The 14,782-nt window shown below is 55.6% G+C and overlaps 1 protein-coding gene across 1 annotated transcript; it reads right to left on the bottom strand.

The window, feature by feature from the left end:
• Positions 1-101: 101 nt before the first annotated feature.
• FRS3 (fibroblast growth factor receptor substrate 3) lies at positions 102-14,057 on the bottom strand. Its single transcript, XM_083812717.1, has 7 exons — positions 13,870-14,057; positions 11,291-11,423; positions 10,967-11,055; positions 10,273-10,459; positions 8,150-8,311; positions 7,594-7,751; positions 102-6,802 (listed from the first exon to the last, which is right to left on the bottom strand). The coding sequence occupies exons 3-7, from the start codon at positions 11,030-11,032 to the stop codon at positions 5,882-5,884; spliced, it is 1,494 nt and encodes a 497-aa protein (XP_083668843.1). The 5' UTR covers positions 11,033-11,055; positions 11,291-11,423; positions 13,870-14,057; the 3' UTR covers positions 102-5,881.
• Between the last annotated feature and the right edge of the window lie 725 nt (positions 14,058-14,782).

Genomic DNA, 14,782 nt, shown 5'->3' with positions numbered 1-14,782 from the left:
AGGAGGGTTTGGAGGGGCCACGGGCAGGAGAAAGTTGACTTCATCCACCCCAGCCCCCCCCAAAACGTTCAATGTTAAATAAAAAGGACACGACCAGCGGATAATCGTCATATTCCGTTTATTCTGTATACATTCGTAGTGCACGTTAAGGTAAGACATGAGCACTCCTCGGGTCACATAGCACTGCTACTGTTCTTCGCCTTTAAGGTTACACCCGGATGAAATATAAAGAGGGACCGAATGGATATCCATAGGAATAACCTGAAGAAGCAATTACACAGCAGGATCAACCCCTCCGGTAAGATCAACCCAGTCCCCAGTGGCCAGAGCCCCAGAGCACCTTCGTTTTTCTGCCGCATCGAAATGTTCAGTATCAAAGACACCAGTACAAGGAACAACACGGAGAACCACGGGGGAGAAGAGCTCGAGATAACACGGATGCATCTGGGTCTTTCGACTTGAAAATCACATTCGCTTAGGGAAGAAAAACAAATTAGGCCCCTTCTTAAGAATTAACTTTTTCTATACCCCGGCTTGTAATTGGCAACTTCAAAGCTCTCGGGATTTCCCCTAACGTATTCAACCTTTGGTCCTGTTTGGTAACAGGAATCTGAACCTGTTCTGCTACCCGTGCACAGCATTGCACCAGGAGCCACGTTTGGGGGAAAGAGAAACTTCCCAGAAAGACTGGCTGCAGCCCCCTGGAAGCTGGATTTGGACCACGACGAGGGAACGCGTTCATTAACAATCGCTCGTTAATGATACTTCACAGTCAAAATACGACCCACGAGGGCTGAGCAGCGTAACGTGGAGGGACAGAGGAACGATTTGGGGAGAAAATGGCTAAGAGAACATACGGACGTAGTACCAAGCCCTGCCGCAGCGCTCTCCCTCGGATCTCACAGGCATCAGCACACCAAGGAGGTCGCCACCACCTTCCCTGTTTTGCCACGGTGAAACTGAGGCACGGGGAAAGGAGACGCGGAGCAGAACCCGAGGTGGGAGCCCTGCTGGTGCGAGACAGGGTCCTGGGGATCGGAGGTATTTGGTCGGTAAACGCTCGCTGGAAATAAAGACAGCAGGAGCTGAAGCTGGGTTTGGGTTTTGTCCCGGAGGACAGCATGGCTTAGGTAAGAAAAGTGACACTTAGTACTGAGACAATCAAACTCTGCAGAAATATTGATCCCTTAACCCTCACAAGCCAGCCTCTCCTTTGCCACCCCCTCCCTGTAAGGCAGATACAGCTCACAAATAATCAAACCTCCTTCCCTAGCGGGAAAAGCAGGCACATAAAAAGGGGTTAGAATTAGAAAACAAAATGAAAAACCCTCCCACAATAAACAACGACTGGGAGCCATGAGAAGCTATACACCTCCCAACAGGTTCCTGGGAAAGGGAAGGGTAAAAGACCTCTTTATGCAGTCACCAGGGAAGAAATATCAGGGGAAAAACTCTGGTTGATTAACTCAGAACTCAAACAAGAAGCACTTTAAAAGGTTAAGACAGTCAAATCCTCGCTGCACAGCAGACACCTGCTTCCCCAGTCGTCCCCTAAACCTCGATCCTACAAGCAGAGGACAGCGAAGCAGCACCGCAGCCTCCAGCAGGAGCCACACAAAGCCACCGAGCAGCAAAGCCCAGGATCCAGCAGCCAGGCTCGGGCTGCCAGCTCGTCCCCATTACCCCGGCCAGCTTTGTTTTGTTGCCCAAACCTCCTCTTAGGATCCCAAGCAAGTCTCAGCAAACCCCGGAGCTGCCTGCGCACTGCTCCGTTTTCCAGGTTCCCATCCACGGACAGAAGAGCTGGGCACAAGGGGCACCAGGCGAGGGACCCACCTGCAGAACCAAGCTGGGAATTAAATGACCTCAGGGCTTCGCTCAGCTTCGGGGACCGGTGCTGGAGAAGGCTTCAGACGTACGCCCACTCGTTCCTTTCCTCCCAGCCAACTGTGCGCCGTCAGCTGGAGGCACAGAGCCCCGGATGGATCGCGCAATCTTGAATCCAGATCTACGGACGCAACCACAAAGGGTGAGGGGTTCTGCTCCGTGGAGACCGTCTTCGCTGCGGGGGGTGCACCATGGCTGGTGGGACAAGAGGAGCTGTCGGTAAGCCCTGGTTTGTTTCCCACCCAAGTGAGCACGCACGTGTCTATGCACTCCTTGGGAAAGTCCAGCAAACTCGCGCGTAAGGCTCAAAGCAGGACCTGCGAGGTCCATCCTTGCAAAGTGCCATAAGGATACAGCATATTTCAGAATTTTCAACCAAAAGAAAACAGTAAGAAGGAATGACTCCAAGGAGTTCCCAGTGGGGATCCCTACTGCCCAACACCCAAATCAAAGAACTGAAGGAATGAAAAAACACCAGCTCAGACACCCCAGCCTTCCCACCTCACACTGATTTTTCCTCCTGCAACCGTTTCAAGTCTGACCACTAGAGGAAGCTGCGACACTGGAGAGCTCCACACAGGTGGAAATACCAGGGAGAAACCCAAAATAGTAACATTTCTGCTCCCAGTGCCCCAAGAACTACTGCCTCAGCATTCCAACAACTCCAGTCTGTTCCTGCACCTTCACACCACCTGCAAAATTGAGGCGTAAGAAGTTACGAAAGGGTCCGGGTCATGTAACGCAGATATTGCTCTAGTGAACTTTTCCAAAAAAGCAAAGAAAAATGAGAAAAATCAACTGCACGTGAACTTGATGCACACCCTGAAAGCCATAATAAAACATCGTTCGGTTTCCTGGTTGCCCACATGAAGTTTCCCACTGAGTTGCTTAAACATTAAACAAACCCACTGCGAACAATGGGCTGTGACCAGCTTTTCATCCCCGAGGCCTTCCGGGGAGGTGGCGATACCGCAGCGTGAAGCAGAGGACGGAGAAGCGAGGTGCCCACTGGAATACGATTCTCTGAAAGCAGCCAACATCAGTTCTTCCTTAAAGACGAGAAAACGCTTCTTTTTTTTTTCCTTCCTCCTTTGAATAGGTGCAGCTGTAAAGGGGGTGCGGGGTGCTGGGGTGCGGGATGCTGGCGGGGACCGGCAGTAAGATGGGTGCTGTGCACGCTGCCCAGGGCTCTCCTCGCAGAAGCTTTTGATGTCCTTGTGAGGTAGGGGAGCTTTGGGATCGCTGGAGGAGGCCAGGAGGCACAAGCCAGACAGCACAGTTCGTCAGGACGTGAACGGCAGCAACCCAAACATCAAGGCCAGCTTTCCCAAATCCAAAGCTAGTTTGAGCCACCCTTCGAGGGACTGCGGCAAGAAGCCCCCAGCAATGCAGCCGTGCTCCTCCCGACACCTCCGGGCACGTCCCATCCCGGGGGGACACGCAGCTGGGGGCCACCACGGCCACGGGGAGCAGGCGGTGCCACCACCAGGTGCCACCACCAGGCGCCCCAAGGCTGACGGACACACGAGCCCTCACCCAACTGCACATCCCCAGCCTGCAGACCTGGCCCTGCCGTCGTGCTCCACGTAAACGTGAAACATTTCATCTTTTTTAACCTTTCTGGGGGAAATTGGGGAGTATTTTGCATTTCCCAGCGGGGCAGTGACGCTGTGAAGGCAGGTTCACGCAGAGGCTCCCTAGCACTGCGCTGCGGGGTCAGAGCCGCTGGAGCTGTCCCGGGGGCGACGCTTACAGATTAGACACTTCTCATTTAGAAATTAGAAAAATAATTAGAATTATTTAAGTAGTTTGGTTAAGGCTTAATGCAGTTAATTTTTTTAATACATAGAGTTAAACAATTTCTTCTCTCGCTTCCTTAAATGAAAGGTTGATAGGTTTAGGGGAATACATTACTTGTCCTTTTCCCTTCAAATAAAGTCATTTGGCATACATATAAAAATATATGACTTGGGTTTCCTTTCGGTTATAAATCACTCAAGGGTTGGAGTGGAGAAAACAATGGGCGACAAACACGAGAACTTCCCAAAAAAAAGGAAAAATCACTGAATATGAGCACGTGGTGCACTCTGAATTTCTAGTGCAATAAACAAGTCAAGGAATCCGCGCTGTGCAGACACGGGCACGGCATTACCCGGACTTTGATGCCTTTCCGAGCTGCGTGCCACGTGCCCGTGCTCCCAAAAGGGTCCCGCTCCAGCATGACAGCACCGCACGAAAACCAGGCTGAGCTTCAGAAATACGGCAATCGAGCCCGTGGCCCTCGGAAGCAGGTTACGGCTGGACAACCAGGCTCCGTCCCCTTTCGCACCAGCGGCTCTCCGACTTCAAATCAGAAAGCTTTGGGAACAAGGACACGGCAAGGCTCGGCGAACGAGCGCTCCGTCCCTCAGCTCGCATCCCAGGGAGGGAGATGAACACGGAGAGCAGAAACGCGGGACTCCAAAGCGACCCAGAGCGCTTCTGCCTCGCAGAAGCGGCTCGCAATGGCAAAGAGGGACACAGGGAGGGACTGAGCTGCAGCGTCACCACGCAGAGGGGCGGTGGCACGTCCCCACCCAGAGAGGGGCACAGACCCTACACGGGACCTCAAAGGGAGGCCTGACAGCTCAGCTCAAACTCAGCCCCGGTGTCAACAGAAAAATCCAACATCAAAGGCCGCAAGTTTACCCGAGAGCTGAAACTCAGCCCTTCCCAAGGCTGCAGTTGTAGGAAACGCGCGGCACGCTCACTCGAAACACAGATCAAATATTTCTCATGGGCCCAGCCAGGCACGTGGGTGGTGGAAACGTCTTTGATACAACTCCAAGCTCAGCTGCCTTGCAGCTCTGCTCGCACTCCCACGTCTCCCCCACCGCTTCCCACCCACCCACCCACCCTGTGGCAGTGAATCCCAGTTAAAAAAACATAAAATTAAATTAAAAAAAAAAAATTGATTCTCAGCTGCTCTTTTCCCTGGCCACAGCTCAGCAAAGCCACCAGCTCCCATTGGAGACCCCAGGCAGAGCGCGTGAGCAAGCACGTTTCGTATTGGCACCGGTTTTGGCAACTACCACTGGGATGCAAAAGAGCATTTAATAAATAATTAAATAAATAAACGAATAAATAAATCAACAAGTCAACGGCACTTCTGAACAGCCACCAAAAAGAACCCTTAAAAATCAAAACAGTGTACGGTACAGTTGAAGGCTTCTATCGCAAACCTACAATCTCTCATCCTTGCAGTCTTCCCCTCCTCTTTTTAAGCAGGGCGTCTTCAGGAAATGAGGTTTGTGTGATCACAGTGTCTGCGTCCATGGCTGTGTCTCCTCCTCTACTAATTTCTAGAGTCGCCCAATTTAAATCAAATCTGGGAAAGGGCCAGAAGGACGAGAAGCTTCTGCGAGCTTCAAGGAAGCAGTGCAGAGGGAGAAAGGAGCAAGCTGAGGGGGGGGAAAGACTGCAGCATGAGCTCCCGTGGTGTCAGGGACCACGGAAAGCACAAGGCAAGACTGACTTTGGAGTGGCCTGACCGCAGAGCTCGCTGCCCCCGGAGCTGTGAAACCCACGGGAGATGGGTTTGAGCTTGATTTGCCGTGGAGCTCCCCCAGCACCTCGTTTTTGGAACCGCCTCTCCACCGTGCCCCGGCTCTGCAGCCAGGCTGCCTGCGCTGCCCACGGAGCTGCCGGGAAATCAGAGCTGGCCCTGTCCGAGGCGGTACCCGCGCAGCGCCACCTCCTGCTGCCGCCTCCTGCCCCTCTGTTCACCTCCGCACGGCGGCTTCCAGTATCCCGTAAGGCTTTATAAAACAAACTACACGGGAGAGACGGGGAGGGGAAGACGGACGGACAGACTAGCCTTAACATCAGCTGCAGGACCCATCCCATGACACCAGGAAATGGGGTAACGGGGAAGCGGAGGGCGATGGCGAATGGAAGTCACGCTGAAGGGCAGGTACCAAAGCCACAACACAGTGCTCGCACTCGGCAGCGCCCCTCACAGAGGCAGGTCAGTGCTGTTATGTCGAGTTTTCCGTGAAGTCCCGTCATCCCTCGGCAGGGCCCTTTGCAAATTGGACATGGCTGCTGTCTTTTTGAGGTCAATGATGGCGTAGGAGTCCGTCCGGCGGGCTTCGTGGGCACCGGGAGGTGCAGCACAGGGGGCCGGGGGCTTCGCGTGCCCCTTGCGAGGCTCAGCCTCCAGCTCCACCTGGATGTAGTTGAGCTGCCGCGGCTGCTCCAGCCGGGGCCGGGGGAAATCGAAGCTGAAGACGTTGGGCACGCAGCCCCGACGGGGTTTGGGCAGGAAGCCGCCGCGCCGCAGGCTGCTGCCCCCGTGCAGCGCGGTGCTCTCCGAGTTCATGTAGTTCTGCAGGGGATCCTCTTCGCCAGCCTCGGGGTAGCCGTTGGGGGAAGGCGTCAGCGCGTCCCCAGCGTCCTCCTCGCCCCGCCGGAGCGGCTGGCACTCCCACACCGGAGGCAGCGAGGGCAAGTTCTCGTAGTGCAGCAAGGCTGCCCTGCGCTGGGAGCAGCCGGCTGAGCCCGCGTCCTCCCGGGGGACTTTCAAGCGCCCGGCCCGGCAGAGGGACGAGCTGCCGGGGGGCAGCAAGCCGTTGACGTTTTCGTAGACGCACTGGGGCGAGGGGCACTCACCCTCGCACTCGTTGTTGTTGTTGTTGGGGGCGCAGAAGTGGGTCCTGCACTCCTGGGGGTGCCGAGAGATGCGCCTGTAGTTGGGCGCGGGGCCCAACACGAATTTCACCTCCCCCGGCTGCAGAAAGACCTGGGGGTTGCGGTCTTCGAGGGAGCAGCTGCGGTTCCTATGAGGGAAAGGAGGGTGGGCTTCAGGCAAGGAGTGCATACAGTGTCGGCCCCTCGGCTCCTGATCACCATTGGCCGTGTTCACGTAGGTGTGGGACTGCAAGGAGAGAAGCAGAGGGACAGTGAAGGGAGAAGAGAAGAGGCAAGGGCAAAGCAACTGCCAGGAGCTGAGAAAGCGACAGGGAAAAGTGGTGATGGAGGAGATGAAAAACATTCCGAAGTTGAAAAGATTTGGGGAAGCAAAACATAGAAGTCTGGATTTGTGGGCCGAGGGAGAGAAAAAAAGGAGTCCGACTGCAGGAGATACACGTCATCTATTTCACATCGGATGCACGTGGTACAGAACAAGAAGCAAAGCCACCTGAAAAACGTTTCCTTCAGCTCCTTACACGGGATATACGGCAGCACTCACCCCTACACAGGCTTCTCTGATAGTGGCTGAGATAAGATGAATTATGGAGGGAAAATCTTAACTTCTAAAACTGAGAATAAAGAGCTGATCATCAAAAATTAAACAAACCCGAACTCGGGCACACATCTGCACATCGGTGTAGGGGCTGCAGCGATAGCTGGCGGATAAGGACATATGACAGACTCCCAAGCTAAGTGCTGCTGTTAAATAGTTGTCAAGTGAGTGAACAGATGGGCATCAAGGACGCCAATCAGCCCACCTCAGTGGAATGCCTGTTTTAGTGAAGCATCAGAGCAGAAGTCTCTGAGACCGAAATGAAGCAAAGGAGAAAAAGGATGGTGAAGATACAAGGATCCCCTGAGGGTCCTTGAGTAAGGACCTTGAGCAGGAGTGAGAGAAACCAAGCATTGCACAGGACTGGAAGCAAAGCAAGCTCGTTGCTTGCAAACAGCAGAATTCAGGACATCCATGTTTACCTGCTCGTCAGGCCCAATGAGGGCATGAGTGGAGTCTTCACCCACGGAGGAATGCCTCAGGCTGCTCACGGAGGGGTGGCGGGCTGCCGAGTAGGACAGGGGTTCTCCAGAGAAGCTGTGAAATCCATTGGGAAATCCTGGGACGGTGTACCCCAGACCTGGGAAAGAACAAAGGCGGACAGTCAGAGCATCAGTTTGGTACAAAAAAAGAGCAGACTGCGTTTTCACAGTGAGCTGGCCTCTTCGCTGCACTCTCTAAATCAGAATCAGCTGGCCAGGGGAAGACGAAAACCAACCAAAGGGTGACAACCTGGTTGGCTACCAGAGGTTTTTTTTTGTTGCCGTTTCCCTGGGAACAAAACACCACATCGCAGACAAGTGGGGCCTTAAAATAAACCCGCTGCACGGGGCGCGCACGGGTATAAAGACACAGGCCAGCAGCGAGGCAGCACTCGGGAAATATCCGTGCCCTGCAAGGGGCACTTTGGCACGAGCCATCGCAGGCATCGCCCGCGTCTCTGCACCCGCTTCTCCCCGCAGACCGAAGGAGCCTTACTGCTGGGTGCCTGGGGGGTCCGGGAGAGCTCCCGCTCCGTGGGGTGACTGTTCCTGGTGATGACAACCGGCTCCTCCACGACGTTGATGCTGTTACACTGCATCAGGTCCTGGAGCAGGTTAAAGATCTCCTCCGCTCTGGAACACTTGAAGGCAAAAATCCCTGCGGAGTAGCAAGGAGGAGGGTCAGAAAACGAAGAAAGCAATCCTGCTGTAATCAGAGAAAACATAGTTCTGCGCACTAAATGAGCGGGCAGTTTTGGTTTCTTTTGCTGGATTTGACATAATTCACCCCTGCAACTCACAGCCACAGGAGACCAACCAATAACTCGGTGGATTAAAGCATCATCGCACCAAATGATGTGTTCTTACAAGAAAAACAGCGAGCGCCCCAATTAACTTATGGCACTCACTCCTAGATGAGCAGAGGTGTGAAAAGGGATGGGCTAACCAGTCTTGTTTCAGCTCTCATCTTCCGTTTTAACTCACTTGGCACCCTGGCCAATTCTCAATGCCACGGGAAAGTATTTCCAGTGACTGGTCGAGGCTGAGCTGGGCCCTGTGGAGTGCGTACGGGAGGGAGGGCCGAGCACGTCACATTTCAGAAACGCATCAAATTCAGAAGTGTCTCCCCAAACGAGCAGCCCAAACCAGAGCTGGTGTGTGCAGAGCAAGCCAATCCCAAGCTGGCACGCACACACACGCACAAAAGCCATAGCAACGAGGACGGCATGGCAACAGCTGCTGCTACTCCAAAGAATAATGTTTAAAACATTCTGGCCAAAAAAACCCAGCTATTTCTGCCTTATATAAGATGGGGAGCGGCACCAGGAAGCAATCCTCCAAATAAAATTAATGTAGCAGAAAAAATCCTACAAGGAAGGGAGAACTCATCACAGCACAGTGCCATCCCTCTCACTTCTGTCTGCATTAAGACCGATGAGTAAGTGCGTGTCTGCTAAAAATGTCCTAGGATACGAAGAGCAAACAGCTTTATCACCGCTCCTTGGGTCTAAATAAAACCAAAAAGCACCGACAGCAGAATTCTAATCCTTGATCCTGGGAAAGGCAAAACAGACGACCGAAGACAAGCAGTTCCCATCGCTGGCACGCCATGCCAGGAGAGGAAAGCTCCACTTCCATAAATCTTAAAAAGGAGCATACGGCACTACAGATTTGTGCAGTACTCCACAGGCACCAAACAGTCGTGCAGAGTCCTTTTGGATACGGAGTTTACAAACACGATAACAGAATGAGGAAACAAACTTTTTTTCCCCCCTCTCCTGGGACGCATGTGCCAGGAAAACGCTCAGCTCTTTAAAAGCAAGAGACAGACTGGTGGAGGAACTAAGAGGCACCAGAGTAAAACTGGAGTCTGCTCCCGGTGCTGATGACTTGGCACCCAGTCCTGGGTGACTCACTTCCCTCTTCTATGCACAGCATCCCCGTGCATAAAATCAGTAAAACGCACAAGTCCCTTCCCTCTACATCACGCAGCGCTGCCGGACACAAAATACAAAGCAGTCAGGAGGAACAGCGCTAACCAAAGCAGAGAGAACGTGGTGAAAACCAAACGGCGTTTAAACAACTGCTGCTACTGACAGGCACTTGAGAGAGCTGTGAAATAGTCAAATGCTAAGCAGGGGGGCTGCAGAAAGGTGCAGCTGACGTCCCAGAGCTACTCCCAGAGCTCAAAGATGCTCGGCAAAGCTTTAGTCTCGCAGAAAGCACTTCCCAGGACCTGCTGAAACACGTCCAGCAGCCCCTCCTACCGCGGCTGTGCATCCTTTGGAGCTGACCGGGTAACTAACGCTCTCCCTGACGTTAGATGTGCTCCAATGGAAACTTGAGCTCAATCCTGTTTCACTAATTACCTCGAGTGCCAACGCACTAGCAAAATGAGACTGTGAGATTTATGACCAAGTCCAGAGCTCTCATTAAGTGTTTTAATTGGGAGGAAAGACTGCATGTGCGTGCCCACTGGTGTTCTGGGGGAACAGAGGCTGCAGAAGGACCTGTGGATTTGTTAGATGTGGGAATTTGGGAGGAAACGAGCATCGGCTCAGCCCGGCTGCCGGGGACCAGAAGCCTCGGAGCTCCTTCCCCCGGGAGCCGAGCACTCACCCTGCCCCGTCTGGCAGCGGCGGCCGCTCTCGAAGGAGAAGAGGTTGGAGTCGTAGCCGTAGCGGCGCAGGCAGAGGTAGGGCCACCGGACCGCGTCCCGCTTGTGAGTGTGCAAGATGAGCTCCGTCTGTGTCAGCTCCATGATCCCAGATCCCAGCTCGTTGCCTTCATCGTCCACGTTCGTTACCTGCAGAAGCCAGGCACTCGGTGCGATGGGAGACATTAAAAAAACAAACGGCCACCCGCAAAGGTCCTGTGATTCCCACGGATTCCCCCTCCAGTTACTGAGATGACTTTATCTCAGCCGAGAGCATGAATTCATGGCTGGCACAAGGCGCCAAGCCGGCAGCCCTGGAGACTGTGCGCTTGGCAGTTCAGCTGATGTGCCTCAACAAAGCCACTGGAACAGAGCCCTGAGCAATAAAAGGTTTCTCTCCAGTTCTCCATTTCCTTGCTCAGGCTGAATCTCAGTGCAGGGGAAATTTCTACTGCAAATACAAACAGATTTGCAGCAGAGGATGCTTAACAATAATACAATAAATCAGCAACGTATTTGCAAATCTTATCAGCTGGAAGACTTATCTGCAGGAGCAGAGTTTTTCGTTACTTCTATGCCTGGAGTCCGACCCATGCTGGGCTTTGCTAGCAGCCAGCCCTGCCAGATTCTGCAATGGGGCTGGGGTCCAAAACCTACCTTAAATTTGCTGGGGTGGTTGTCTGGGATGCTGTCTCTGCACAGACAACTGCAGCAGCTCCCCATGACGTCAGCAGGAGAGGTAATCCCTGGGGAAAGGCCACAAAACAGAAGACAATCACATTTCCAGGCCAACTCCTCCCACCCTCTCCCAACAAGCAGCATTTTACCTTCCTCCCCCCTCCTTTACACAGCTCAGCGTGTCTGGATCTCAAACGTTTGTGCTTTGAGAACTTTGCAGTGTGTTCCTCGGTTACTAGACACAGGGTAATGTAAGTCTAATAATAATAATAGTAATAGTAATAAAAATAACAGCTTTCTTACCATTAGGCAACTGTTTGGGTGTTTTTATAGGGTGAGAGGAAATTCCCACTACTGTCCCTCTATCTCCTTCGGGACTTCATGGCGAGCAGGTGTCAGTCACCTCGAGCAGGAGCGAAACTGCCCCATCTTCCACCTGGCGAGGAAATTACAATGAAAGAGATCAGTAAACCAGGGAACAATAAGCATGTGGGGAAGGGAAAGTCTCGCTGAATTTATCCTCAAATATCCCAAGGAAAGGAAGGCACGTGTTGTTGGTTTTTTTTTGTAGCTACCTGCACTTGAATGAATATAGGGAATAATTCTGCACATACTGCTCCTAAAACGCACAGCAGGCTTAAAGCAGACATCGGATGTTCAAACGCTTTGCACAGACAGTGCAAATTACCCTCCTTTGCTCGCTGTGCCAATTTTCCAGCAAACTTATCAAGAGCTCAGCGCAGACACTGGACTTGAAAACATTTGCCTCCCAACGGGCAGGGAACAGCGAGTGCTTTCAACACGCAACTTCTGAAGAAATGCCAGCTAGAAAACCTTCAAATGAGACATTTTACTTCTTGGCTTTGGGACCCCAAGCAGGAGAGGAGCTTATCAGAGCGGCTGCAGTCGCAGCAGTAACACCGAACAGCAGGGAGCGGCGAGGACACGAGGGATCGCACGCATCTGCTGCTTAGGAGCGTGAAGGTGCCTTCGTTCCATGGGAGGCCCTGAAGGGCCGGAGAACAAGCGGCCTTAAAAGCAAAGCAAACACAACGACTGGTCTGTTTCGGACTACAAAAAGCAACAAACGCCCCAAAACTCTCCTTGATAACAGGAAGCGCAAGTATGAAGCGCGCAGGAATTACACGCCTAGCAGCGAGGAAATAAACGGGAGCCTTGGTGCGATCTTAATGGACCCAGGGCACTGGGTTCAGCAGCAGATAACGCGGCAGGGTGCCGCGGTTTGTTTGGCACCGAGAGCTAGCGACGTCTCCATCCGTGGCACGAGAGGATAAAGCCATGCGGGCACGCAGCCTGGCGCTCCAGTGAAGAAAACCAAAAGGCTGTTGGAAACCTCCCTGCCACGCCAGGAGCTGCCTCACCACCCGCTCCGCGTTAGGCGGCGGCTCTCGGGCTCCTCTCACCGCACGCTGTGGGAGGGACGGGGCTGAGCTGACCGAAGGGTCCCGCTTTGGTTTTGACACCAAAACGCAACCCGGGCGACCTTCCTGGGCGGCTCCGGGTCACCTTGCCTCAGCTCCGACACCTCGGGAACTCCCTGCAGCACCCGGACCCCGCGAAGCCCTCTCGGGGAGGAGCAGGGCTGCCTTTTGGGCGCGCTGGAGGAGCTGGGGCACGAACCCAGCGGCTGCCCCCTGCCCCTCGCTCCCTGCGGCCACCCCAGGAGCAGCAGCAGCAGCACCTCGAGCCCTGCTCCGTGCGGCGCCCTGCACCCGGCGGGGATTTACTCCCAGGATTTGAGCGATAATTTAGCACCAGGTTCCCCTCTGCTCCGCCTAACCTGGTCACTGGGGGGCCTTGGCCTCTACAACCTCTGCCCTCCTGCTCCCATCTCATCAGTCTTTTAAAAAATCCTGTAGAAAACACGTTGCCTTTGCCTCCTTCTTCTCCGTTCCCCTCCAGCTCCCCCACAACACCTCCGTCTCTCTCCCCTGCAGGGGCTCTAGGCTGGGGGCCTGTCCCCTGCCTGGGAAGCGATAACAAGCAGAAGAACTGACAAAAAAAATAAAAATTAACCGTGAGACCTCCAAGGAGGCCCCAGCCACCGACCCCAAACCCAAAAACCCTCCCCACTGCTCGGGCAGACCCCAGCCTGGAGACAGCGTGCGTCCCCCCCCAGCCCCTGAAGCCCCCGAAGCAACTGGGGGGGCAAGGGGCTATACTGGGGGGGGACACGGGGGAAACTGGGAGGGGGAGACAAGGGGTGGGGGCAACAAGGGGGTTACACTGGGGGATGATGACAAGGGGACCGCAATGGGGGACACGAGGGGGCTACACTGGGGGGGACACACGAGGGGCCATACCTGGGGGGGCGGGGGGACACAATGGGGGGAGACACAATGGGGGGAGACACACAAGGGGGACACTGGGTTGGGGACAAGGGGGCTATACGTGGGGGGGGGGGCACAAGGGGGCTGCATTGAGGGGGAAAAATGGGGGGGCCAAGGCAGGCACTGGGGGGGGGCAAGGGGTAAACTGGGAGGCTTGGGGGGGGGGGGCAAGGGGTGGGGCAGGGGCAGGGGGCCGGGGGGGGGTCTCAGGACCCCCGGGGGGGGGTTCAAGACCCCGGGGGGGGCTCAGGATCCCCGGGGAAGGATTCAAGACCCCCAGGGTGGGCTCATAACCCCGTGGGGGGGGGGCTCAGGACCCCCGGGGAAGGATTCAAGACCCCCAGGGTAGGCTCAGGACCCCGAGTGGGGGCTCAGGACCCTGCAGGGTGGGCTCAGGACCCCGGGGGGGGGCTCATAACCCCGGGGGGGGGGGCTCAGGACCCCCAGGGTGGGCTCATGACCCCGTGGGGGGGGGGGGGCTCAGGACCCCCGGGGGCAGCGCCCCCAGCGCCTCGCGGAGCCGCTCGGTACCTGAGGCGCTGCCCGGCTTCGCCGTCCGGGAGCTGAGGCCCGTGCCCGGAGCTCGGCACCGCTCCCCGCTGCCTGCCGCCGCCGCCGCAGCCCCCCGGCCCGGCCCGGCCCCTGCCCGGCCCGCCGGGACCTGGCTGCGGACCGGGACCGGGCCGGGCCCCGCCACCGCCGCCCCCCCACCCCCAGCCCGGGCCGGGGCCCGCCGGGAGCAGCGAGTCCGGAGGCCGCCGCCTAGAGCGTCGCGCGCTGGGAGGACCCGGGGACGGCGGGGGGGGGCGGTGGCCGCTAGGGGGCGCGCGAGGGACGCGGCGCTGCGGGAGGGGGCGGGGCCAGGAAGGGGGCGGGGCCAGAGGGGGGCGGGGCCAGGAAGGGGCGGGGCTAGGAAGGGGGCGGGGCCAGAGGGGGCGGGGCCAGGGAGGGGGCGGGGCTAGGGGGTGAGGGGGCTGTGAGGGGCAAAAGGGGCCTGGGGGGGCAATGGGGGGCAAGAGGGGCTTAGGGGGGTTAATAGGGGCTTATGGAGGGGGTAAGGGGGGCTTATGGGGGTAATAAGGGGGCAATAGGGGCTTATAGCAAGGTAATAGAGGCTTATAGGGGGCAAAAGGGGCTTATGGGGGGGGTAATAGGGGGACAATAGGGGCTTATAGTGGGGTAATAGAGGATTATAGGGCGGCAATAGGGGTTTATGGGGGGCAATAGGGGGCAATAGGGAGTTATAGGGGGCAATAGGGGGGCAATAGGGAGTTATGGGGGGGAATAGGGGCTTATATGGGGGGCTATAGGGGGGAATAGGGGTTTATGGAGGCATAATAGGGGCTTATAAGGGGTAATAGGGGTTTATGGGGGGCAATAGGAACTTATAGGGGGCAATAGGGAGTTATGAGGGGGCAATAGGGTCTTATGGGGGCATAATAGG

This window comes from Anser anser, assembly GCF_964211835.1.
Source record: "Anser anser genome assembly, chromosome: 27".
Taxonomy (NCBI): domain Eukaryota; kingdom Metazoa; phylum Chordata; class Aves; order Anseriformes; family Anatidae; genus Anser; species Anser anser.
The sequence above is the reverse complement of the archived record's forward strand: the minus strand, read 5'-3'. Positions and strand labels throughout refer to the sequence as shown.

Coding starts and splice junctions, on each gene's coding strand:
- FRS3 (XM_083812717.1), bottom strand. CDS start 11,032: ATGGGGAGCTGCTGCAGTTGTCTGTGCAGAGACAGCATCCCAGACAAC. Junction 8,312..10,272: donor CCGCTGCCAGACGGGGCAGG/GTGAGTGCTCGG, acceptor GCTACTCCGCAG/GGATTTTTGCCTTCAAGTGT. Junction 6,803..7,593: donor TCATTGGGCCTGACGAGCAG/GTAAACATGGAT, acceptor CTCTCCTTGCAG/TCCCACACCTACGTGAACAC.